The 24,666-nt window shown below is 46.2% G+C and overlaps 1 protein-coding gene across 2 annotated transcripts; it reads right to left on the reverse strand.

Annotated features, from left to right (window-relative positions):
* Positions 1–2,557: 2,557 nt before the first annotated feature.
* LOC310690602 (keratin, type I cytoskeletal 19-like) lies at positions 2,558–12,850 on the reverse strand. Of its 2 annotated transcripts, XM_083469899.1 has the most exons (9): positions 12,428–12,850; positions 12,066–12,349; positions 11,048–11,130; positions 10,218–10,374; positions 8,811–8,972; positions 7,925–8,050; positions 6,342–6,568; positions 4,138–4,290; positions 2,558–2,835 (listed from the first exon to the last, which is right to left on the reverse strand). In XM_083469899.1, exons 1-8 carry the CDS (start codon positions 12,792–12,794, stop codon positions 4,161–4,163), a joined length of 1,536 nt encoding a protein of 511 aa, XP_083326025.1. In that variant the 5' UTR covers positions 12,795–12,850; the 3' UTR covers positions 2,558–2,835; positions 4,138–4,160. The 2 variants fall into 2 exon arrangements, with proteins under 2 accessions (XP_083326025.1, XP_083326024.1); XM_083469898.1 differs by having other exon boundaries at positions 12,066–12,850.
* Positions 12,851–24,666: the final 11,816 nt, after the last annotated feature.

Here is a 24,666-nt window from a genome sequence, read left to right on the forward strand (position 1 = left end):
GCTGAGATATGAGAGGATTCCACAGTTTACAAATGTCTGTTTATAGCAAGGGCGGGTAACCTCAGACCAGAGGGTCAAATGCGGCCTTCTAGGCCTGATCCCAGGCTGCACACCCTTCTCCAGCCCTGCTTCACCACACCCTGCTTTAGATCTTTCCCCTGCCTGGGCTATGTCCTTCTGCTTTCCTAAGGCCTCTTGCTCGCCTGCATGGAGAGATTCAAGTGTAGAAACCTCTGGCTTCCATGTGGTGGCTGGCCCACGGCCCACTGTACAGAGATAAGGGCTGTGTACACATTATACCTTCAAAGCGCATTTCTCCCCTTAAAGAATTCTGGCCACTGTCATATGTTTTTGGTTCCTGGGAACTATAACTCTGTGAGCGGTAAACTACAATGCCTAGAATTACTGAGGGAGGAATGTGCCTTGAATGTGCTTTAAAGATATGGTGCTTATCCCGCATCTGTCCCGGTAAAACCTGGACATCCTGGGGGGGGGGGCGTTTCCCCTCACAAGAGCATGGCGGCCATTTTGGGCACCATGATCTCACACGATTTTGTGCCCCTGAAATAAGGCTGCTATCTTGCATGGTACTCCCAAAATGCCCGTTTTTGGGCACCATGCACAAAAATGCTTTTTCCAAGGATGTGGTGTCGTGCAGGTCACGCGACTTGCATGGGAGCAGGGTCCTGGAAGATAGCATCCATGTTTTTCATCACAGCGTGTTGGAGGGTATGGTAGTGTGTAAGCAGCCAATAATTAAATGAGTTGCTCTGCCCACTGCTTGCCTCTGGCCAATGCCATCCCTGGGCAGACAGCCCCTTGAAGGCTATCTGTGACACAATGTGGACCCTGGAGAAGGTTCTCTGTTCTTGGTGTATAAGTATCATAAATGGATAGGATGGAGATATAGCAACAACAAAAATGGGCATATGTTGACTTCAGAAGAAAAACAAGAAATCTGGTTACCTGGCATTTCAAGAGATCACTTTTGATGAGCTCTTGCTTAAACGTAACTTGGAAGCTAGCAAGATGCTTCTTTTAGGGATATTGAGAGTTGGTTCACAAGACAGTATTTATCACATGGTAGGGTGAGGGCTCTTCCAGACTATTCATAAACTAGCCATTGCTCAGTTATTGTGGAGGATCTTTCATCTGAGTAGCACAGTGGACACAACATTTTGCAAAGATATCTGAGAGCTCACATGACTAAAACAGAGCCCGAACTGTCAATCTGGAAACCCTTTCTAATCAAATCATTGTTGTGCACATGCTGGACCAGATATCTGAGATCCAGCCAGGCCACAGCTGTCAACGTTTCCCTTTTTTTAAGGGAAATTCCCTTATTCTGAATAGGATTCCTTGCAAGAAAAGGGAAAAGTTGACAGCTATGAGCCAGGCTCTTCTGAAGAATAAATTGAAGGATTTCCTTGGAAGAAAAGGAAAATGTCAGTCTGAGTGCCTGATACTTGCATGAGAAAAAGCACTCATGGGAGCTTGGAAAATTCATAAGCTTCTCAGTGAGGAATGAGACAATTAGTCACTATCTCTTAGAAATTCTGAAGTCTGCCTGATCTGTTTTGGGAGGTCTATCTTGCTTCCAGCTGGAAGCTGAACCAGCTAATGTAGGGGTAGTGTGGTGTTGTAGCACACCTACACTCAGGGACAGACATACACATGCCTGTGCAGTCATACACATATGCTTCCATTAACACACAAACATGCTTATTTATACACATTCAAAAACACACACTTGACTTTGTACCCTTTGAGACAGCTATAACTTTAGTCCAAGTGAATATGGTGACTTAATGTGACTGCTGCCTGCATATGTTGTCTAAGAATGTAAGACCATAAGAAGAGCCTTGCTGAATCAGACCAAAGACCTATCTCAGGTGTGGAGAACCTTTCCCCCTGATGTTGCTGGGTAGGGATGATGGGAGTTGTAGTTCAGCAATATATGGATAACCACAAGTCCACCACACCTAACCTATCTAGTTCAGCATTCTGTTCTTGCAGTGACCAACCAGATGACTCTGGGAAGCCCAGAAGGAGGACATGAGCACAGTAGCCTCTCCCCACTCTGTTCCCCAACACTGTATTCAGCAGCATCCTGCCTCCCATAGTGGAAATAACATATACCCATCATGACTAATAGCTAGGGATGGTCTTATCTTCCACAAATTTGTCTAATCCCCTTATAAATTCATCCAAGCTGGAGGCCATCAGTACATCCTGCGGTGGCAAATTCTGAAGCTTTTATGAACTGTGTGAAGAACATGCTTTTGTGTCTCCCGCATCTCCCACCAGACAGCAATCTCCACATTAGCTGTGTTAGTCTTTTGCCGTAATGATTTCGTGAGTCTGTAAGGTGTTGTTTACCCTACCATTCAGCTTGACCTTTCACTGTCATGAGGAAGAGAGAAAACCTCCCCATCCACTTTCTCCACACCACAGATAATTTAATGTATTGGCAGGGAGGGCTCAGCAGTCTCCATATGATTTTTAAAAACGTTTGGATAAGAAAAACAACAACAATTTTGTACGCAGAGGCCTTGGGTGGCATCAAGAGAAAAGCAAGGGGTTTATTTATTTTTTTGGGCTTCTTTTGTTTTCGGTGGTCAGCAGGTTGCCAACCACGGCACTGATGCATGATGGGTGAGAAACAAGAGTCTGGGCAAATGGCATGCTGCAAAATAATGGGGAAGTAGATTGGAGACAGTGAAGTAGGGCATCTGATCAACTTTGAAGGATACCGCTGGGCAGATGGACCAACAACAGCTTGGATGAACTACTTCTTGCAGGTAGCATGCTCTCTGCCCATTCTCTGGCAGTTTTCTAGAAAAGATAAGGAAAAACAAGATTGAATTACTATGGCAAAAAAAAAGCTTCAATGGTGCTGTCCATTACCATTCCATTCAACAGAAAACATTTTAAGTTCATGTACACACAATACATTTTAGATGATTGCATCATTCAGCAAATCAGAGATCCATTACTACCCAGTTGTAGGAATTGTAAAATAATTCATAGCATGCCGATCTGTGACCAGGCAGTTCACCCATGTGGTTCTTGCTATGCCCCCATCACCACTATCTCTAAGACACACATAACTATTTCGAAAAATAAAATAAATGCACAAATTTGCAGTAAGCTCAAGGTGTAGTTGTGTTAGTTCGAATAATTTTCTCTATCACCTTCATCTGCTATTCTTCCAAGGTGGGTAGTTCTTGTAACTTCCAGTACTTTGCAATGAGTATTCTTGCTGCTGTTGTAGCATACATAAAGAATGTTCTATCCTTCAGTTTCTTTACATTTCCAGCATTTATTATCAGACAAGTGGTAAATTTTTGCAAGCTTGACTGGGGTCATGTACCACCTATAAATCATTTTTCATAATATTTAGTTCGAATAATTTTCTTCTCCTACTCCCTTATTCTCAAAGACGGCTTTGCTCCATAAAGCCCAGAAACTCAAAAACTCTCGAAACAATGATTGGCGCATTTAGAGATAGCATCTTTTTATAGCTCTGAAAGCAAATGGAAACTAGGCTTTAGAGCAGCAGATCCTAGACATTATCCAGTGGACCAGGAATTGTTACTCTAAGGAAACCACGTGACTCAGTCAGCTGAGAAACTATCACTCAGTAGTTCAAGTATGTCAGCTCCTAGGTTTCTATAACTGCATATGTGAGATTGGGACTCCAGGGCCCCCTTCACCAGCTTTGTGCCTGAATTTGCTTATCTTCCTCTTTCCTTCCCATCCATTTTTCCTTCCTTGACATACTTTTTTAATTGCAAGCCCATAGGCAGGGCTTAAGACATTTACTTGCCGTAAATAGTAATACATACACAAAACATCATAGCTCTGATCTTTGGCCTGTTCTTATACCACCATCTGCTTGAGCCTCAGTCAGAATTTCAACTCAATCCAGAATCAATGGCCTTCCAGATGTTGTTGGACTCCAACTCCCATTGGCCCCCAGCATGGCCAATAATCAACATCTGACGGGCCGTAGGTTCCCCACTCCTGATTTAAGTGCTTGATCCAGGTACCAAATGCTGCAGAGTTCCCCCACCCCCATTTCCTTATAGGTGTTGGGGTTGCAAAGGCTAGAACAGAGTGGGGAACATCTCTTACCTTATGCTTTCCATTCCTGCGATCTAGTGGTGTAAATGGCCCCCGTGGTGGGCATGACCTGCAGAATGGGTCACGTAAGTGTGGGATGTCCGGACTTCACCAGATCTTCCACCTGATGTGCTGCTGGTTCTAGCTGCTCCTCCCCCTCCACCACTGCAGAGAAAGAAGAAGAGTCTTGATCAGCGAAGCTACAAATCAATCCTGACAAAATACAGCAGCAGGGAGGCCCCAGCCCCGTGCATTGGCCATCAGCTGCTGTTCTATCTAAGCTGAATATTTCCTTATAAGCTGGAGAAGATTGTGTGGATGCAAGAATCACTTGCACCTCCACTTAGTCACAGAATCGTAGAATTGGAAGGGACCCTGAGAGTCATCTAGTCCAACCTCCTACAATGCCAGAATCTTCACTAAAGCATCCATGACAGTTCTCAACATCCACTTCTCAACATCTGATGGGAGATCTGATGCTTAGGGCACAGCTTATTTGTCATTTTTTTATTAACTTGTTTACATGTATTTTCCACCTTTTCCCCCATTGTGGAATCCAAGGCAGTATGTGTGTATCTCCTCAAGGGTCCCCCATCCAAGCACTGACCGGACTCAGACCTGCTTAGCTTTAGCAAGGAGGTGGCAAAGTGTGCCTTAAGACCACAGGCGACACAGTCCTGAAACTATTATGTAAGTATCCCGGATGAAAGACTTCCTAGAAACCTGATGCAAAGCACTCTGAGTTTGTCAAGGGGACAGCAGGCTATCTATGAAACAAATAAAATATTAAATATAGCATCTGAAGAGTATCCTGGAGAAGGGGCACATTCGTGTCCTAAAATGAACTGTGCAGCTTATGGACTTGATGGCACCTTATTATCTCCTATGACTTGGATACCTGATGCTAAATCCTATATTCAATAATAAGGCAGCAACCCTAATCGATACCACGCTGTGCAGTGAAAAACGAGGTCCCTTTTTCACTGTGCGGCATGAAAGCATAGCAAACTGTCCATTGAAAAAGAGTGTGATCCTTTAATCCCTTCCTCCAAAGGCAGCATGGCAGCTGGACTTAGTCATGTTCCCTCTTCCTCACAGCTGAGCTGTAATCTGAAAATAATTGGGCAGTGCAGGGGGAAGATTTTTCCCCATGCTATTCATCTTATTATAGATTAAGCTCAGCAGTGGGAGAAAGGAAGCCAAGGAAAGTGGGAAAGGCCTGGGGAGAGATTGATGGGCCGAAAGAGGAGGACCTGTGAACTGTTCCACACCCTAATATGATCCTTCTCATAGAGGTGACATAGATGCCCTGAAACTAATCAGGTTATAAGTGGTGAGGATTAACCCTTAACTCTTTGTTAAGTGCTTGCTGTTCCTTCAAGGAGTTTAGGGCAGTGCTTTTGCCTTCACACACACAAAAAAACAGTGAGTTGGGTTTGCCTTAAGAAGGAACAGCTCACCCAAGATTACCCAAGCTGCTTCAGAGCAGAGCAAGGATTTGACTCTTGAGTTCCCACATCCAAAAGAACTAGTTGCTTTAATAAAAATAGCACTTAGCATTTTGTGTGTGTGAGAGAGAGAACATATTTCTATACAAATTATTCAGTATAGCTGAAGGAGCATCTCCACCCGCATCATTCAGCCCAGACATGGAGGTCCAGCTCCGAGGGCCTTCTGGCAGTTCCCTCACTGCAAGAAGTGAAGTTACAGGGAACCAGGCAGAGGGCCTTCTCAGTAGTGGCGCCCGCCCTGTGGAACACCCTCCCATCAGATGTCAAGGAAATAAACAACTATCTGACTTTTAGAAGACATCTGAAAGCTGTCCTGTTTAGAGACGCTTTTAATGTTTGATGTTTTGTCGTGTTTTTAGTATTCTGTTGGGAGCTGCCCAAAGTGGCTGGGTATAAATAATAAATTTTTGCTGTTGTTGTTGTTACTTGACTGAAGAATTGCACTGCAGAATCAGCAAAGTGCAAATTTCGAAAAATGCCTGTGTTTCAGTTTTGAGAAGTGTGAATTGGGTAGGTTTGCCTGTAAGCGCACGCTGGCCTGAATTACTCCCCCAGCCTTTAAAAAGTCCCTTTTGGAAAAGTGCATCTGTTAAGCTGCGTTAATCAGCTTCAACTGCACGAAACCACATTTCCAGTAGGCGCTTGAATCCCACCAGCAAAACATTGACGGTCTGGAGGTGACTGACATCTCTGCATGCTACTTACACTATATCATGCTGCCCGCCCTCCAGCAAGCAGCGGTACGTGGAAATCTCCTGCTCCAGCCGGCTTTTGACATCAAGGAGCTCCGTGTATTCATGGTTCTGGCACTCCATTTCCGAGCGCAGCTCTGCCAGCTGCTGCTCCAGGCAGGAGATGCGCTCCTGAAGCTCGCCCAAGTGGTTGTTGTAGCGGTGCTCCGTTTCAGCCAGAGAGGCTTCCAGGGTGTCCCTCTGGGAAACAAAACAGAACCCACCATTTCTCTTTTTTAAAAGGAGTACAGTTGTGGAAGATAAGCATAACCATTGTGTTAATTACTACAAAATAAAAAGGGTTTAATTTCACTCAGCAAGGTTGTTGTGGGGATTAAATGAGGGGGTAACTGTGTACACCATTTTCAACTCATTGGGGCGAAAGATATAAGTGGAATGAATGAATGAATGTTGCTTTTAGGCCCCATCTGCACTATACATTTAAAGCAATATCATACCTAAGAATTATGGGAAGTGTAGTTTGTTGTGGGTGCTGAGAGTTGCTAAGAGACCCCTAGTCCCCTCACAGTTGCCACAGTGCTTTAACTATCAACCCCTCTTCAGAGGGGAGGGGAACTATGGGAGGGGAATGGGGAGCGGTGGTCTCCTAACAATTCTCAGAACTCACAACAAACAACAGCTCCCAGAATCCTTTGGGGGAAGCCATGACTGTTTAAAATGGAATCATAGTGCTTTAAATTTATGGCATGAATGGGGCTATAGTTGGCAAAAGGGAGGCAGGAGGGAGGGACACAGACTAGCATTAGAAATATTTCCTTGTTTGTTTGTTTTTTCATTGGGTTTACACTGTAAGAAAAAATCCATAAGTGAGCTGGGGTGTGAACATGGTTTTCCCCAGGCATAGGAAACTGGCTGCCAACCTGTCAACCACCTGATGTCACAGCTGATCACTGGGGCTTGCAAAGCCACATGCACTGCATGTCCCAATGATTAGCATAGTGTTGGGGCTATGCTTCCTTGCACAGGGTGATGCAAGCTTGCATCGGGTTGCCCTGTTCAATCTCAGCCACTAAAGCACAATGGCAAGGAAAGGGGTGGAGGAAGAGAAGGTGAAGCTGGATTAAAGCCTTCTCCAGGAATTCTGAAACTAGAGTCTAGAGCAGCCTTTCTCAACCTGTGGGTCCCCAGATGTTGTTGAACTACAACTCCCATCACCCCTAGCTAGCAAGGCTCAGGGATGATGGGAGTTGTAGTCCAACAACATCTGGGGACCTACAGGTTGAGAGCATAGCTGTCAACTTTTCCCTTTTCTTCTAAGGAATTCTATTCGGAATAAGGGAATTTCCCTTTAAAAAAGGAAAACCTTCACAGCTATGGTTGAGAACCACAGGTCTAGAGTAAAACCCAAGAGGGGAGAGCAGGGATGAGCACACCAGCTCCCCATCATCATTGTTCTCATTGCCCTTCTCCAGTCGTGGCTTGTGCCAGTTCATTGCATGAAGGCATGTTGCTGCCTGCTGTAGTTTATTGATCTCTGCCACCCCAACAGCATGCAGCTTCAATGATGCCAAGGGAAACTCTTGCTCTCTCTTTTACCAGGCTGCACTGGGCATCATAGTCGATCTCCAGGGCTTGCAGTTGGCGTCTCAGTTCCGTGACCTTGTTGTTGCTTTCTTCGATCTCCTGGCTGCTGGTGCTGACATCACGATTCACCTCCTCAATCTGTAATGTGTGGAATTAGGGAAAGGATGAAGCTCAGCTTCGCACGCAAAAGGTCCCATGTTTGATCCCTGACATGTCAAAGCCTGAAGTCTCAGAAGAGCCATTGTCAGTCAGGCAAGACAGCGCTAAGCTAGACAAGACAGATGGTCTGACTAAGTGTACAGCAGCTTCCTATGTTTCTCCTCACTGAGGGTATTTCTGGGGCTTCCTTCTAAATACTTCCAAAGGGGAAAGTACCCATGAAAGTGTCCCAATGAATGGGATTATTTTTGGCAGCATCAGTTGCAGATGCAGAGGTCCTGATGCAGGTTGGGCCCAGAGTAAGGAGAGGTTTTACAACACCCTAAGCCCCATCCCTGAATTAGACTCCTGATCTGGACAGAGATTCCCATGCTGGCTATTTGTCCAAAAAGCACCTGCCCTTAAGAGTAGACCTGCTTGGCCAACATGATATGGTGGAGCAGTCTATAGAGAATGCATAATATCTGTAGTAATGTAAGAAATCATGAAAGGAGAGTGCTTCTGAGCATATTCAGAGTAGGTTTCCCCCCAATGCGTAACTGAGCAAGCAGCCCACATGCAACTAGAAATAGGTGTAAATAGCTTCTCCATGTCTAGGGGTTGACATCCAAGCAGGCTTGAAATATTTGGAATTAGCCACTGACTGTATCCATTGCACTTTTCAATTTCACTTGAATTCTTTACAATCCCCGTTGTACCTCTGCTTTATGTATTATGTACTTGGAGGTGTACAGCTTACCTTGGATCCATACCATGCTTCAACCTCCTTGCGGTTGCCATCTATCATTGCCTCATACTTGCACCTCATCTCTTCCAGGATCTTCCTCAGATCCGGTCCAGGGCAAGCATTGACTTCCACATTGACATCTCCGGTTGACTGGCTCTTCAGGCAGGTGACTTCCTGCAAAAAAAAAGATTGCAAGCCAAATGAAACCTCTGCCCAACCCCATGGCAGATTCTCACCTCCCATTTTCTACTATCCATTCTACCCCCAATGAACTCTCTAATGAGAACTATCATGATAATAGAAGTCAGTGAAGGCTCAAAGCAGTAGATCTGTCTCAAGAAGACAAGATGGATCCTCTCTGGACCAACAGTGAATGGCAGTGCCATTCTGGGGCTGTGCTGCTTCAAAATGCATGTGACTGAATACCCCTTAATATAAAGAGGCTCCTGCATTGTAGTGATATGTTAACTATGCAAGTGAAAGGAAGAGTCCCTAGGCCAGAGGTGGTCAGGCTGTGGCCCTCCAGTTTCCATTGGACACCAACTCCCATCAGCCCCTGTCATCATGTCCTGATAGCTGGGGTGATAGGAGTTGTAGTCTAACAACTGAAGGGTCATAGCTTGCCCAGTCCGGCTCTGGGCAGTTTTGCTAGTGACTGATGCTCTGCCACTTAATAGATCAAAGTTTCTTCAGTGGCTGCAAATGCACTCAGCTGTGATGGCCTGGGAATCCGACTCAGAGGCTGAACCAGAGGAATCCCAGCCTGCACAGGAGTCCCCGCCTCCAGGGCCAGCTGAACTGGGGCAGGGCCTTGATTCTGAAGCGCCTGCACCTGTGCCGGATCCTCAGGAGCAGGCACCAGGTGAATCCACTCTGGCTCCGGAGGTGGTTGAGGATTCAGTGCCTACAGGTGAGTCTCCCCCGGGTCCAGTAACCCTGTTCAGCCTCTCCTGAACGGCAGAGGCTCAGGGCAGAGAGGTGGAGGGAACTGGTTTCTCCCAGAAGGAGTGCTCGCCTTAAGGCCAGGAGAGGCGGGTCTCCTGGGGGCTGGGACCGCCCCTGGCCTCAGAGAAGATAACGGCCAGTCAGCCCGGTCCCAGGTTGCGGGAGCAACGTCGTTGAAGGGATGTTTCAGCCAGCACCCAGTCTGGTTCCCCCAGAGTTCCTGCCCTTGCCCGGCTCCTCGCTGTGGACCCCGCTTCACCCGTGGAGGACTGTCTGCCGACCCTCAACTCAGGTCCTGGACCTCGCCCCACGATAACCTCCCCCCTGGACCAGCACATCAGCTATCCAAGTCTTAGATACAATCTACTCATTTTATAAAGCTGTGCCATGTTCAAAAATGCCCTTGGGATCAAGAAAGCATCATTCCACATGTTCCATTTTGACTTCATTAAAGGAGAAGACAGTGTCCCTCACCTCCTCATGGTTCTTCTTCAGGCAACACAGCTCATCCTGCAAGTTCTCACACTGCACTTCCAAGTCAGACCTGCAGGCAGTCAGCTGATCCAGGATTTGATGCAGGCCATTGATGTCGGCCTCCACATTCTGACGGAGGCAGCATTCCGTCTCATACCTAAGCCGCAAGGAGCAGAGCATGAGAATTCCATTATTCGTTGCTGGATTATTATTTTGGTTCCCTCCGCAGGGAAGGCCAATTGTGATCATTGCTCTTACAGCCTAGCTCTTCAGGAGGGCTGCTAGCTCTGATAGGCTTTCCCACATTGTGGGAAACGCATCTCCAACTTGAGATTGTACGCCACGGAGTATAGAAAGAGGAAACACGGGGAAATATCCAACAAACAAGATGATTTTGTTTGCTGATCACATTGTCAAGACTTGGCTTTGCTGCCCCAGGAAATGTGTTACAGTCCCCCTCATGTGTCTTATAGCTGGAATGGAGAAACTGTGGACTTCCACAAGTTGATGGACTCCAACTCCCACCAATCCTAGCTAGCATAGCTAAGAATGAGAGGTGAGGGGATCTGTAGCCCAGAAACTTCTGAAAGGCCAAAGGCTCCCCACCCTAGAGCAGAAATGGCCTCCAGTTCTGAGGAACACCATGTATTCCCGCAGAATAGACACTTCCAATCCCTGATGGCTGGAAGGACAAACACCCCCATCTTCAGACAGTCCCAGCAGCAGATAACCTGAGCCACCGAGAATATTCCCTCACTCGAACAATGGGACCCCATCTAACGCACACATATTTGTTCCATACGCCCCCTTGTTTACTGAGAAGTACTCACTTGGTTCTGAAGTCATCAGCAGTCAGCTTGCTGTTATCAATGCACAGCAGGAGTTTGTTGTTCTCCACACTTGTACAAATGAGCTGGGTACAGAAAAAGTTAACAAGAGACCAGTTACCACCCCTGCATGTGAAGATCTAGTATTAAGATTCAGAGTGCATCAATCCACGCCAGATGTTTATCAGCCTTACTTTATCTTCAGGCCAGTCTTCAGACATTGTGTGCAACTGGTCCATAACAGTTCCATATCTACACACAGGTGAACCACAAGTCAGCAAGCCACCATGATCACAAGTGGGTAGTGAGGCAGCAGTGCTTACTTGACCTCCCAACAGATGAGTTACTGCTGATTGACAGGAAGGGGAGGGAAAGGAGAGACACAGTGGGGAGGTCACTGCAATGGAAGCACATCTACAAAGCCAATCCACACTCCTGACAGTGCATTTGTGTCATCCCAACCTCCCTAGCACATCATCCCACCTCCACTCCTTCCAGGTAAGCAGCAGCGACTCCACTTTCAGGAGGTCAGGTAAGCACTGATGCCCTACCACACAGTCCGCTACTGCACTGTGGGCCTAGCAAAATGCCATCCTTGCAACCACAAACCACCCAAACTATACACAGGCTCCCCCACAGTTGGAATGGTAGCAGTAGAAATTGCAGTGGAACATCATAGGCGATACACCAATATGAAATGAAGATAATGATCTTGTAGGATTTTTTTTTAAGTCTTGCTGATTGCAGTTCTAGTTTCGTACAGTCCACATCACATATCTGAACAAGCCTTTCAACGTTGAAAAATAGCAATACCAAGTTTTAAGGAGACAGAGTATCTACTGAATGAGTTTGGGAATTCCAAGAACAAGCTTAAAAGAATTTCAGTCCTTTGTCTTTCATGAACTGACTTCACACCACTGTCATTTCAGTTTTGAGCTTAAGCCAAGGCCTGCTGTCTGTAGTCAGTTCAAAGGAAAGCATGCAAGAATGACTAAATGTTGGCTGTCCATTGGCACCCTACCTGGTTCTTATAATCTTCAATTTGCTGGTGGTAATGGCTGTAGTCCTTGGGTTCGCAGAGCGGGCCTTGCTTGGCATAAAATTCCCGGATCCGACACTCGAGCTCAGCATTCTCCTCCTCCAAGCACCGGACTTTGTCCAGGTAACTAGCCAGGCGGTCATTGAGGTTCTGCATGGTCATTTTCCCATCAAGGTTAGAGAACATGCCTCCGCAGAAAGGTTCGCTGACCATTCCGCCAACTACCGTAGGACCACCCATGCCACCAACCATGCCGGCAGGAACGCCTCCCATGGCACCAACCATACCAGGATGGGGGCCTCCGACCACGCCACCCATGCCACCAACCATGCCAGCAGGAACACCTCCAACCACGCCACCCATGCCACCAACCATGCCAGCATGCCCACCACCAGCGCCACCAACCGCACCGCTCCTAGCCGCAACACTCCCAGCGTGAGAGCCGGCACTTCCCCCATGATGTCCGCCACCAACAAAGGCCCCGCTGCAACTTCCGCTTGAGAACTGGCTTCTTCCTGCTCCGTAGGCACAAGTGGAGCCTCCTCCGACATGGCTCCGGCCAGAGAAGTTGGCTCTCCCGTTGCCTAGCCCGCAGGAAGTGTACCGTCCAGAGGAGACCGAGGAGACCCCCACCCTCCCTCCACCAAGGTTGCAGCTGCCGCTGCTGCTTCTTCCAGCTGTTAAGACGGTGTGCCTTGTGCTACAGCTCATTGTGACGGTGATGGAGGATCTCTAGTGCTAAGCAGGAAGCAAGAGGCACTGCTGGATGTAAAGTAAGACTGCTAGGCTCCGGGCCCCACCAGGTCTCTATTTATACTTTCTGCAGAGGGTGTCGCCAGTACTGGTTGAGCTCCTTTCTTGCTTTGTGTGTGAGGTGGTTTTCCCCCCCCCCTTTCTTCTAAACTCATAGCATTGGATACTGTAATTATCTGAGCCACAGATCTCCCAAAGGCAAAGATATAATGGGATCTGAAGAAGATGCTGCGCGTGTCAGCAGCTCTCTGGGAGGGGAAAAAAACCCAACGAGGAGTAAAATGTTGTGTTGTTTGTGAGACACACTTGGCAAACAAATTGTGGCACAGCAGTGCGTAATAGCTTCTTTTGCCTACAGGATAAAACACAGCTTTCCTGAGCCAGCCTAATTTTGTTCCACAGCTGGAATGCAATCTCGTCAATTTAAGGATGAGACAAAACAACTCAGTTTTCGAACTTTGATTGATTGAGTGTTGAAAAGCGCTTCCTTTTCGCCGACGACATTGACACTTCTTGAGAAATAGCTGCCTGACTTGATCTTCTTTGAAACGGATTTCGTCTGCTGCCCTCAGTGATGTCATCAAGTTGACAAATTTGATTGACTGTGTGGTATTGGTGGTGTCGCTCTATTCATTCCGTGATCCCTGATTGGCTGGGCTCACCTATGTCCCAGAAGCATTGTCCTCATTCTCAGCCTCCCTGATTTGCCCCAGTAACTTCATTCTGTAGTCAGATATGATTTGCATATGTCACATCGTTGTGTCATTGTATTCATCAAAGGACTCCTGCTTTGCTAGGGGGGTCACTCTTACGACTCATTTAGGAAGGAGAAAGAAGCTGAGACTGGGAGGGGGGTGGCTGGTACCAAAGCTCTTGTAGCTAAGAAGGAACAATGTCACTGAATGGGGGCAAGAGGGGAGTAGCACATTTCTATTTTCCACCCAAAAATCAAAATCTAAGGATATTCCACAGACAACTCTAGTAGAATTGAAACATGACCCATTTTAAGCGTGAAAACAGTTGTGTTTCCCAATTCAATATATAGCTGAAAATTATCACTCAAATGCTGAATGAATATTCACAAATAATCAGAGGTTGAATGTGAATTTTTTACTCAAAATTTAAGCCAGTGTGGTGGCTTGGTTAGAGCAGCCTTCCCTAAACTGATGCCCTCCAGGTTTTTTGGACTGATCATTATTCATGTTGCTTAGGGCTGCTGGGAGATTTAGTACTAAACCAATAAAGGTCACTAGTTTGGTTAATGCTGCTCTAACCAGTCAACAACCCTGGCTTAAATTTAGTGTAATAGCTCTGAATTAAGTTTGGCCATATAACAATACAGTGGCTCTACATTTTACAGCCTGAAATTTAATACTGATGCCTGCTATTATAACTGGGGTGGCAAGGTGGGATCATTGCCTTTTGGCAAATACAAATGTCAGTGGAATTTTGAACAATCTGGTGACTTTTCAGTATATATTAAGCATCAATATGTGCAGCAAATAATTTTGTGAAGCAAATTCATTTTGCTGGGTTGGGGGGTGGTATAATAAGTTGCTATGGCATTACCCGATGTCCTCTCAAAGAAGCCCCCCACCACAACTTGAGTGGGACTGCATTATTTTCCATTTCAGTCCCAACCTTAGCTTTAGCCGTGCTAGTTCACTGCGTTTTTCGTTTCTCCATTTTCTCACTCGAGAAAATAATTCCCCAGTCAACATTTTTCTTGTGGTACTTCACGAGAAGGGTGTTGCCTGTCCAACGATGTTTGACTTCAGAAGTGTCTCTTATTTATTTGCTTGCTGGATTTGGGGCTAGCTAATTACTCTGGTTATTAAATCTCATTCTCTCTACTGGCATAATAGCCCAAAGGGGCTGCTGATTATACATCTTCTGAGTCCTTTGTGGTACTGACAAATGTTTGCTCTTAATGAAATTGGAGTGTCTGCCATACGGACTTAAGTTTACCGCCTGCTTTCTGCACTTCAGGCCCAACACCACTAAGAGTTTAAATAGTGAAAGTTGAGGGCTCCACCAGTCTCACCACCCTCCTAACACTGCTGCCCATCCACCTGAAAGGCAAAAGTCAAGGAATAAACAGCTATTCCATTCACTTAGAAATATTTTAGAGTGAGAGGAAATTAGGGTTCACTGGCATGGCCCTTATTTTGAGAACTAGATGAAGTCATACATCTGGTGTCTCATAGTCCAATGGTACCAGAGCCTTCTAAGCTGAACTGGGCATTTTAAAGGTTTTTTGTGAGGGTTTTTGGAATTCTGATAACATTTTCAGTAGAAATAAAACCTAATTTTTGAACAATCCAGTCTTGAGAGATGCTTTTTCCCTAGGAAGACGTTTTGGTCTTTTCTCACTTTTTAATGAAGCTGGACAAATATGAACAGGGACAGATTTGATTCAGCAAACAACAACAACAACACTCAGGAACTTGCTGTATTGTACAAGAGAAATTGTCAGAGAAAATGTTCAGTCATTACTTTTTCATTATTTGCTTTAAGTAACAATAGAAAACCACTACAATATTGCCAAGGTACAGTAAAGACAGTATTTACACGCATGTTGAAGACACTGTTGAAAGACTCTCCAGCTGGAAAAGGAACAGGAATGCCTAGCAAATAGCTTGTTGCTTGGAATCGCAGGTGGGGAGAATCAGCAAGGGGGGGGGGGTTTAAAGCAGATTTTCCATCTGCACAAATTCCCTGCCAGACTTTTTGAAAAGCCAGATTAACACTAAGTGTATTTCGCTCCTTGCTTACACCTTCTACCAGTGGTGGCTTGTCCTGTGCTTAGAAAGCATTGGTTCAAGAGATTTTCCTATTTCCCCATGCTTTCTAGGCAGGGGTCCAAGCAGTTTGCCCCATCGCTGTCTGTGGAAGGAAAACCCTCTTTACTGCTTAATCAGAGCAAATGAAAACTCAATGGACCTTTGCTCTGATTCAGTGGTAAAGAACGGGTTTTTCCCAAGGGGAAGCGATGGGGCAAAGAGAAGTGTGGACAAGCCCTCTGTTTATTAGAACTGAGTTCACACCATTATTTTAGGTGCAACCAACCAGTTTGTTAACCTTTCTTCATTAGGACAACAGTGTCTGTTGGAAACCCCCAAAGCTAGCACACAGGTACTGCCCAGGCAGATGGTTTAGCTGGTTGACTCATCTGAGGCTAAAGCTACTGTAAACTGAGTTAATTACCTCAAGCCTTGCTCATAGAAATGGCCCAGAAGCCTGGGGTTTATTTCCAAGTAATGATAAACTTCCATCCCAAATCCCTTTTAATATACTCCTACCAAGTCTGTCTATCTCTCTATGCTTTCCCCCAGCCGGTGCAGAAGGAAATTAAAACTTAAATGCCAGCTTCAAAGGAACTGGGTGCCTCAGCGAAAATCCCTCGGGTCACATCCTCAACCGGCTGAAACTCTTAACTTCATGGCATTTCCTGGTTTGCAACACGTTCCCGGCTGTGGAGGGGACATTTTGGTTGATGAGATTCTCAAACTGTGGGGTTTGCATTGGAACAAGGGGGAAATGGACAATTGCCAGGGGAAGAAAAGCTTCCTCCTGGATAGGCTCCCCCCAGCTGTCCCACAGCTGCTTGGCGCCATATGTCCGAGTGAACCCCACAGCACCACTAAACCACCACAGATAAGCCTCCACTGGCTCTCATTTGGAAGAAGCTCAACGTTTTCTTTTTTAAAAAAAAATATATTTTCAATGCAAAATTACAACAAAAATTACAAACACTGAATCCAAAATAAAGCAGTACAAACAAGAGAAAAAACACAAGAGAAAAAAGAACAAAAAAACCCAAAAACACAAAAACACATATCTACAAATAAAACCATATCATCATTCTAATCATTACATACATATATTCATACTGACGTCCTTCCTTTGTTCTAAGACCTCAAAATTTTTACTCTTTCTAAATTGTTATGTCTAATGTAGATTACCTCTATCTTTAAACTTTTTGCACCATTTTTCTCTTTCTTTAACCCTGCAAAGTTTCATTCGTTACATACCGATATACTTATTAAAAGAATGGGAATGTGCTAAAGGGTATATGAAAAAACATTGTTCTGGGGTAAGTAGCTCAATGTTTTCATGGAGGAGAGGGCTTTCAGTGGCCACTAGCCATAAAGGCCATGTCCTGCCTCTACAGTTGGAGGCAGCAACACTTCTGAAAACCAATTGCTGGAAACCTAGGAGGCGGAGAATGCTCTTGTGTTCAAATCCTGGTTTAAGGCTTCCCACAGGCATCTGGTTGGCTATTGTAAGAACAGTATGCTGGACTGGATAGACCATTGGCCTGATCTAGTGGTCTCTTTGGTTCTTCTCCAGCTTTCAGCACCCTGACCTTCCGCTCTCTGGGAGCCTCCCTGCAGTGGTGTGGGAAGAGGGGTGCGGTGGCCCTCACTGAGGGGAGTGACAAAATAGCAAAAATATGTGTTTTTAAAATATATACGGTGGTACCTCAGGTTAAGAACTTAATCCATTCTGGAGGTCTGTTCTTAACCAGAAACTGTTCTTAACCTGAGCTACCACTTTAGCTAATGGGGCCTCCTGCTGCCGCTGCACCGCCAGCACACAATTTCTGTTCTCATCCTGAGGTAAAGTTCTTAACCCGAGGTACTATTTCTGGGTTAGCAGAGTCTGTAACCTGAAGTGTCTGTAACCCAAGGTACCACTGTACAGTGGTGCCTCGCAAGACGAAATTAATCCGTTCCTCGAGTCTCTTCGTCTAGCGGTTTTTTCGTCTTGCGAAGCAACCCTATTAGCGGCTTAGCGGATTAGCGCTATTAGCGGTTTAGCGGCTATGAAAGGCTTAGCGGCTATTAAAGGATTAGCGGATTAGCGGCTAAAAGGCTATTAGCGGCTTAGCAGCTTAGCGGCTTAGAAAAGGGGGGGGAGCGGAAAAAAATCAGAACACTTGCAAGACGTTTTCGTCTTGCAAAGCAAGCCCATAGGGAAATTCGTCTTGCGAAGCAACTCAAAAATGGAAAACCCTTTCGTCTAGCGGGTTTTCCGTCTTGCGAGGCATTCATCTTGCGGGGCACCACTGTATTAAAAAATGGGCTCATAACACTTTTTTTGAAAAAATAACTTCGGCACCCCCCGCACCCCCCTTCCTATGTCACTGGTAGCTAGGTGAGGCAGGGGGGCATTGGGTGCCACACTGCGGGGACTGCAGCATGCCTAAGCCATGCATCTCTCCTGAGGGGGAGGCGGCGGGCGGACTGCCTGCAAGCTCCACACTGCTTTTTTTTAGCAGCGTGGGGCTTGTGTCTGCCTGCAGGACACGCACGCCACACCGGGCACCCAGGCGGCTAGCTACGCCGCTGCCTCCATGGTGCTCAACTTAAACCCAGAGTCTCTCTGTGTTCATAAAAACCACCTAGAAAAAGTATGTGGTGGGGTGACCCTTATTTAAGACTGGTGTAAGACTAAAAATTTTCTCAAGGGGAGTAGTGGGAAAAAGAGAAGTGTACATCAGAGTGGCAGAGAATGGTTGACAAAAAAAGCACGAGACACTTCCAGACAACTTGCTGAGCATAGAACCTGATCCGTTTGCAGGGAGTTTAGATGACGTTGACTGTTTATTGAACATTTGTTCTGATTTGTTTGAGGCAGTTAGATGCCACTGCGTCAAACAAGTCTCATCCCACACTTTCCAGTGCATTTCCTGTCACTTTCCTTGCTGCAGAAAGGCTGATCTTTGGGGGAAGAGGGTTCCTTGTGCAAGAGCTCACAATTAACTTTCATGGTGCAGCCTGAATTTGCCAGTATATGATTGAATCCCACTCAGAAATTGTGGCGATGCCCTAAGAAGTCTTTCTTTGTTTCATCACAATTTCTCTCCTCCCCGCTTCCACTTCATTTTAGAGCACTTTTATTATCCTTGTGTCTTATGTTTTTGAGCATCGCCGCTTCAACACAATGGCAATCATTGTAACTCAAGCAAGGAATAACACAAATACTCCTCTTCTTTTCCTTCCGCAAAGAATAAAAAGCAGCATTTCTTATCTTTCTACATGCTTAAAAGGAGATATGGAATTTATGACACACAAGCCCTTCTCAGTCTCTTGTTTTCTGACTTGATGAGAGATTAACGTTAATTACTGCTTTGCTAAATAACAGAGTCCAGGAAAAGAGGTGTGTAATTTTTTGGAAGAATTATCTTCCTAAAGCTCATTGCCCATGGTTTCCTGCTGAATCAGGAATTTTTAGTTCAGCACTAACATAGATTTTCTGATAATTGATTTTCTAGATAAACGAGAGAAACAAAAATGCTGTCACAACACTGTTAGTAATACTCAACAGCAAATCCACCAAAAACAATGAACTTAACTCCATTGATTCTAATGGATCTCCTCTGATTATGACTGAGGGATTGTCCATATTTCCAGTTGCCCCATGCCTAGAAAGTGCAGGTCTGAGAGGTTTTCAGCTTGTCCCATGCTTTCTAGGCACAAGTCCAAGCAGTTTTGACTTTGCTCAGGTGCTTCACTCCAGAAAACCTGCTCTTCAGTGCTAAATCGGAACAAACAACAATCCACACAAAACCTGATTGCTGTTTGTTCTGATTCTGTGCTAAACCATGGTTTTCCCAGGGTACAGCTGCAAGGCAAATGGAAGTGTGTATGAACCCTTAGTTGTTTGCCTTCAAACCCTTGAACATGGGGTGGGAAAGCTGTGGCTTTCCAGATGTTGTTGGACTCCAGCTCCCATGAGCCCCAGCCAGCATGGCCAGTGGGCAGGGATGGTGGCAGTTTCCAGCAACATCTGGAAGGCCACAGGTTCCCCATCCCTGTTCGAAAGAGCCAGTTCACTTGCTTCAGTTGTTCTTCAGTTTTGATAGTATAGCTTGTCTTGTTGTGGACTTTAAGCCTTTGGAACCACAGCAGACAAGAAGTAGCAGAGCTTTGCCCTGGTGAGCCTTCCTAAGTCATCAAAACAACTTCTCAAGCCATCTTGAACAGAAGGTATTAACTTGCAACGTTGATGCTTTTTGCAGCTTAAGGGCAAGTTAATGAATCGAAAAGGGAAAGGAGTGGGGTTACGTTTATTCGCGTGTAGCTTTCCTTTGCAAAAACAAATACAAACTGACTTGCAGCTAAGTTCTAAAACAAACATGCATGTGAGCGGTTGTGCTGGACTGTGCTCAGGCCACGAGAAAAGAAAATTGCAGTCTATGTGTGCCAAGTGGCAGCCATTCATCTGTAGATTCCTGGGTTGAACCCAAGCATTAAGCACATAATTTGCTCTGGATGAGCTCTGGATGTACCACTGGAATTATAATATTGCTAATGACACTTTTTCCTAGGGAGAGGGAAAGGTGTAACAGCTCAGCTGGCAGATGCAGTCAGCTGCAGATGTAAAGGCTCCATAGCAGGTAGGCCAGTCCAGATTCCTGTTGGAAACTGTGTTGGAGAACCACTGTGAGTAACTGAGGAGAAAATACTGAGCTGGTTGAGCCAGTGGTCTGACTCAGTGTGAGGTAGCTTCCTATGGGCAGCAGTGCCAATGGAGCAGGACAGCAGAGCTGGCTTAACACATTTTGGAGTGGCGTTCATGAGGAGTTAAGAATTGCTCTGCTGGATCAGGCCAATGGCCCAACAGCATCCTGTTCTCACGGTGGCCAACTAGATGCCTGTGAGAAGCCCACAAGGAGGACTTGAGCACAAGAGCACAGTGTGTAATAATGCTCTTTACCATACAAAGGGAGGGGATAGCATTTAAAGCGTGGGCAGGCAAACTAAGGCCCGGGGGCCGGATCCAGCCCAATCCCCTTCTAAATCCGGCCTGCAGACGCTCTGGGAATCAGCATGTTTTTACATGAGTAGAATGTGTCCTTTTATTTAAAATACATCTCTGAGTTATTTGTGGGGCATAGGAATTACTTCATTCCCCCCCCCCAAAAAAAATATATAGTCCGCCCCCCCCCACAAGGTCTGAGGGACAGTGGACCAGCCCCCTGCTGAAAAAGTTTGCTGACCTCTGATTTAAAGTAAGTGAAGTGACATCTGTAGAGAGGGAGTCTGTCAGACAAGTACTTCAAAGTACCGCTGCCTATTGATCCACAACTGAGGTATTTAGGGACATAACAATACATTCAAATCTAGGGGGCGTCAGGGAAAAGGCTTCCTCTCCCCCCCCCCCTTTGGCTGTGCATCAGCAGAACATAGCAATTAGAGTCCCTTACCAGTTAAGAGTGTTTAATGATCAGAGAAAAAGAACAAAGCAGACATTCTCGGAGTGAAGGTGCTCCCTATTAAGTTTTCCTCCTACTCCCCCCCCCCCAGTCCTCCCCGTCAGTTCCCCTTCTCACAACCTGATCTTGCAACCACTGAGCCTTCTGCATAGCAACCTTATCAGCTCTTCTTGCTGTTGGAGAGAGAGAGGCTAGACACTTTCCAGCGAAGGGGAGTCAGTTATCTCTCTCTCTTACCTGTTCTGCTTCTCTTAGCTGTTCCCCATTCAGCTCTGCCCAGCTGTGGTTTTCCAAACTATGTCCCTCTGCAAACCAAGTCTCTAAATCTATACAGCGGTACCTCATGTTGTGTAACTTCCAGGTTATGGAATCTTCAGGTTACGGCCGCGGCAACCCAGAAGTGTATATTTCTGGGTTTCGCCGCTCGTACAAGCACATGCGCAGAGGCACTCTGAATGTGCATGTGCAGAAGCACTCTATCACACCACATACATGCGCAGAAGCAGCACCTCAAGTTACAGACTTTTCAGGGTACGCACGGCACCCTGAAACAAATTAAATCTGTCACCAGAGGTACCACTGTACTGCTCCACTGTTCCTGGGCAGCTTCAGGATCCTGGTCAGGAGCAGGAAGAGGGGGAGGTTCCCACCATTCCTCATCAGAGCTGTAATCCTCAATCTGGTCTCTGACAGGGACACATTTAAAGGGGGAAAGATCTAGGACAACTGTGAGATGGGAAGAGTTTCTCTCCTACATTGATGGGGGACAGACCAGTGCAGATACACATTTTGTTCTGGTGTGGACAAGCCACTGGTTGTCCACCGTGGATCTGTTTCACCTTATGTTCTTGATTAACCTTGTTGCCTTAGCAACTGCAGCACTTTACCCTTTCATCCTGGCCACCTGCCTCCTTTGAAGCAATTTCCACAAGTTGTGGTGCAATGCAAAAATAAAACAAAATGCTGAGTCTCAGGGCTTGTTTTGCCATGGGTGAAAATGTTCAGGAAGCACCACTTCATTCCTGTTTCAGCTCTGCACTTAATCTGATCTTTTAGAACATCCCAGATGTAGCATGGCAACATCCTAGGATTTCCAGATCTCATCACTGCCCCAGAGAATCAGAGGCTTGCAGCTTCCAGCCCCTCCTATCCTTCACTGGAACTACCTCAATTGTACACAATTTTTGTGTCACTTGTCCCATGGATAGCTGATGCACTGATGACAGAGGAAACACCCTCTAATTGTTTTGCAGTTCTTGTCCAGCTGGCTTTCTAATCTCAAGCTCACCCACTCAGAAAATGTGTTAGGTGGAGGATTTTGGTCTCTGATAAACAGAGTTTCTGGCTCCAAAGACACTGGTAGCTTTTAACCTGATCCTCATGGTTCAGAGAGCAGAGAGGCCTTATTAGCAAGCCTAACAGGAATGGGAGGCCCCATAAGATCTCAAGATATTGTGTGCAAAAGAATGATTGCCTAAAGTTCACCCTTACTAATACTCAAAAAAAAGTGGGGGATGCTCAAACTAGGGAGGGATGAACTTGCCAGCCTCTACCCCATGTTCCCACAGGCACTGGTTGTACCCATTCTGCCCCCAGCATCGAGCAAGAAGGCCTTCAGTTGTGTGCCCTTAGGAGCCTCCTTCTGTCATGGCTTTGGACCACCTCTCCTCTGGTAACTGCGGTTCTGAGAAGGAGGGGGAGGAGAACCCACCCCCAGGTCTTTCCTGTTTGGGACTGTTATCCCTGGAGCCTGCATCCCCTTCTCTGAGACTGAAGGAAACACTGCTAGCAGATGTTGATGGTTGGTCTACAGACCCCTCAGGGGATCAAGCAATACCACAGCTGGAAAGTCCATTACCCCAAAAGGAGCTAAGAGGAAGGGCCCTTTAAGTAGTCAGGAGGCTATTTACTCACTGGGTGGGGCCTCCAGTCAAAGGCTCCCTTGGGCTGCTATTACAACTCAGCCAGGTCTTTGTTGAGGCAACTTGGATGGTTGGCCTCAGCTCTCAGAGAGCTATCTGTGGTGCTGAACCCAGACCTTAATCTCCCTCCAAGGGGCTAACCTTTGCCTTGCTCCTCTGCCTGACCTCTCCTTGTTTGGCCAATCACCCTCCTGGGTGGTGGAAGTCCCTGTGGACTGTGACTGATAAACATGGGACAGTTGGGGGAGTTAAATGGGGGTGCCTGGTGTGTTCACCTCCTGCTCAGTTTGAGCTCCATGAATTCTTTTTGAAGGCCTGAAGGGGGCTGCTCTATCACTGTTAACTGCCCCACGGCATCAGGATGAAGCCAGCTGAGTCAGGGCAGTTTTACTTGGTGACATTTCATTCAGTAATTGTTTCCTTTTTATGAGGTCTTGTTAGTGTCATGACTGGCATGAAGTGTATAACAGAACATGACCTTAAGAGAGAACTTTTAATGGGTTTTTCCGCAGGCTGGAGAGTGCTACGTATGAGATGCAAAGGCTATGGGCTTTTCCACAATGGTTGCAATTAATAGATTGCAGGGCCATGCAGTGGCGTAGCGTGGGGGGTGCAGGGGGGGCCGGCCGCACCGGGCGCAACATCTGGGGGTTAGGGTTAGGGGGCGCAAATCCACGGGTTGGGGGCGCAAATCCACGGGTTAGGGGCGCAAATTACTTGCCTTGCCCCGGGTGCTGACAACCCACGCTACGCCACTGGGGCCATGGACCTATTCACCTCATTAGGGAGGATAATAAAGGCAGGCTTCGATTTTACTGGCCTTGGGCTTGTTCTCTGCTGTTCTTCAGTTTTGTCAAGGACATAGACTGAAACGATTTACCTTGTTTAGTGTTTCTTTTCCCGACTGTCAAAAACTGCCTTCCATTTTTTGGCACCACTGATGTTGTCTTTGGGCTGCCTTTGTTCCCCCATTGCTATTTCCCTTTATGGTTCTTTCCCTTCATAGTACTCAACCTCATCTTCCTTCACTGCTGATGTATTGGCTGTGACAACCCATGTGATTTTGTTGATGATGTTACAGAGTAGATGGCAACTAAGGTCAAGGGCAGAGAGGAAGAGGAAGAGGAAGAGGAAGAGGAAGAGGAAGAAGAAGAAGAAGAAGAAGAAGAAGAAGAAGAAGAAGAAGAAGGGAAATTGTACCAAAAAGCAATAGTCGGGGGAATAAGCAACGCATTGAAACAATGTGAATTTGAAGAGCAATTCAAGTTGAATAATTTCACTTTTTTGTTAAAAAATGAAGTGCCAGTTCTCATATATTTATAGAAGTGTTGTGGGTGCCAGCCCAAAAGTTCCAATACTCCATACTAGGGAGTCCTGTCACACAAAAAATCCCTGACTTCCCCATTTTTTGGTGGATTTTTTCCTCCCCCTGGAGAAATTCAGTGGAAATGGTCAGCTCACTTTCTCTGCCCACCAGCTTGTTTTGAGAGGCCATTTTTGCTGACCACTCTAAAAGATCCTCCTTCTGCTACCCATCTCTTGCTTCCTGCACCTTGGAGACCTCCAGCTCTGCCATTTCACTGTCCTCTACTGCACTTTTCCCAGTTATCTTCAGTAATGTGAGCTATGTGTTGTGGGGAAAGTTCTGTCTCCACCACCTCATTCCTTGTTCCTTCCTTTGATG

Source organism: Podarcis liolepis (assembly GCF_965112155.1).
Source record: "Podarcis liolepis genome assembly, chromosome: 13".
In the NCBI taxonomy this organism is placed as follows: Eukaryota; Metazoa; Chordata; class Lepidosauria; order Squamata; family Lacertidae; genus Podarcis; species Podarcis liolepis.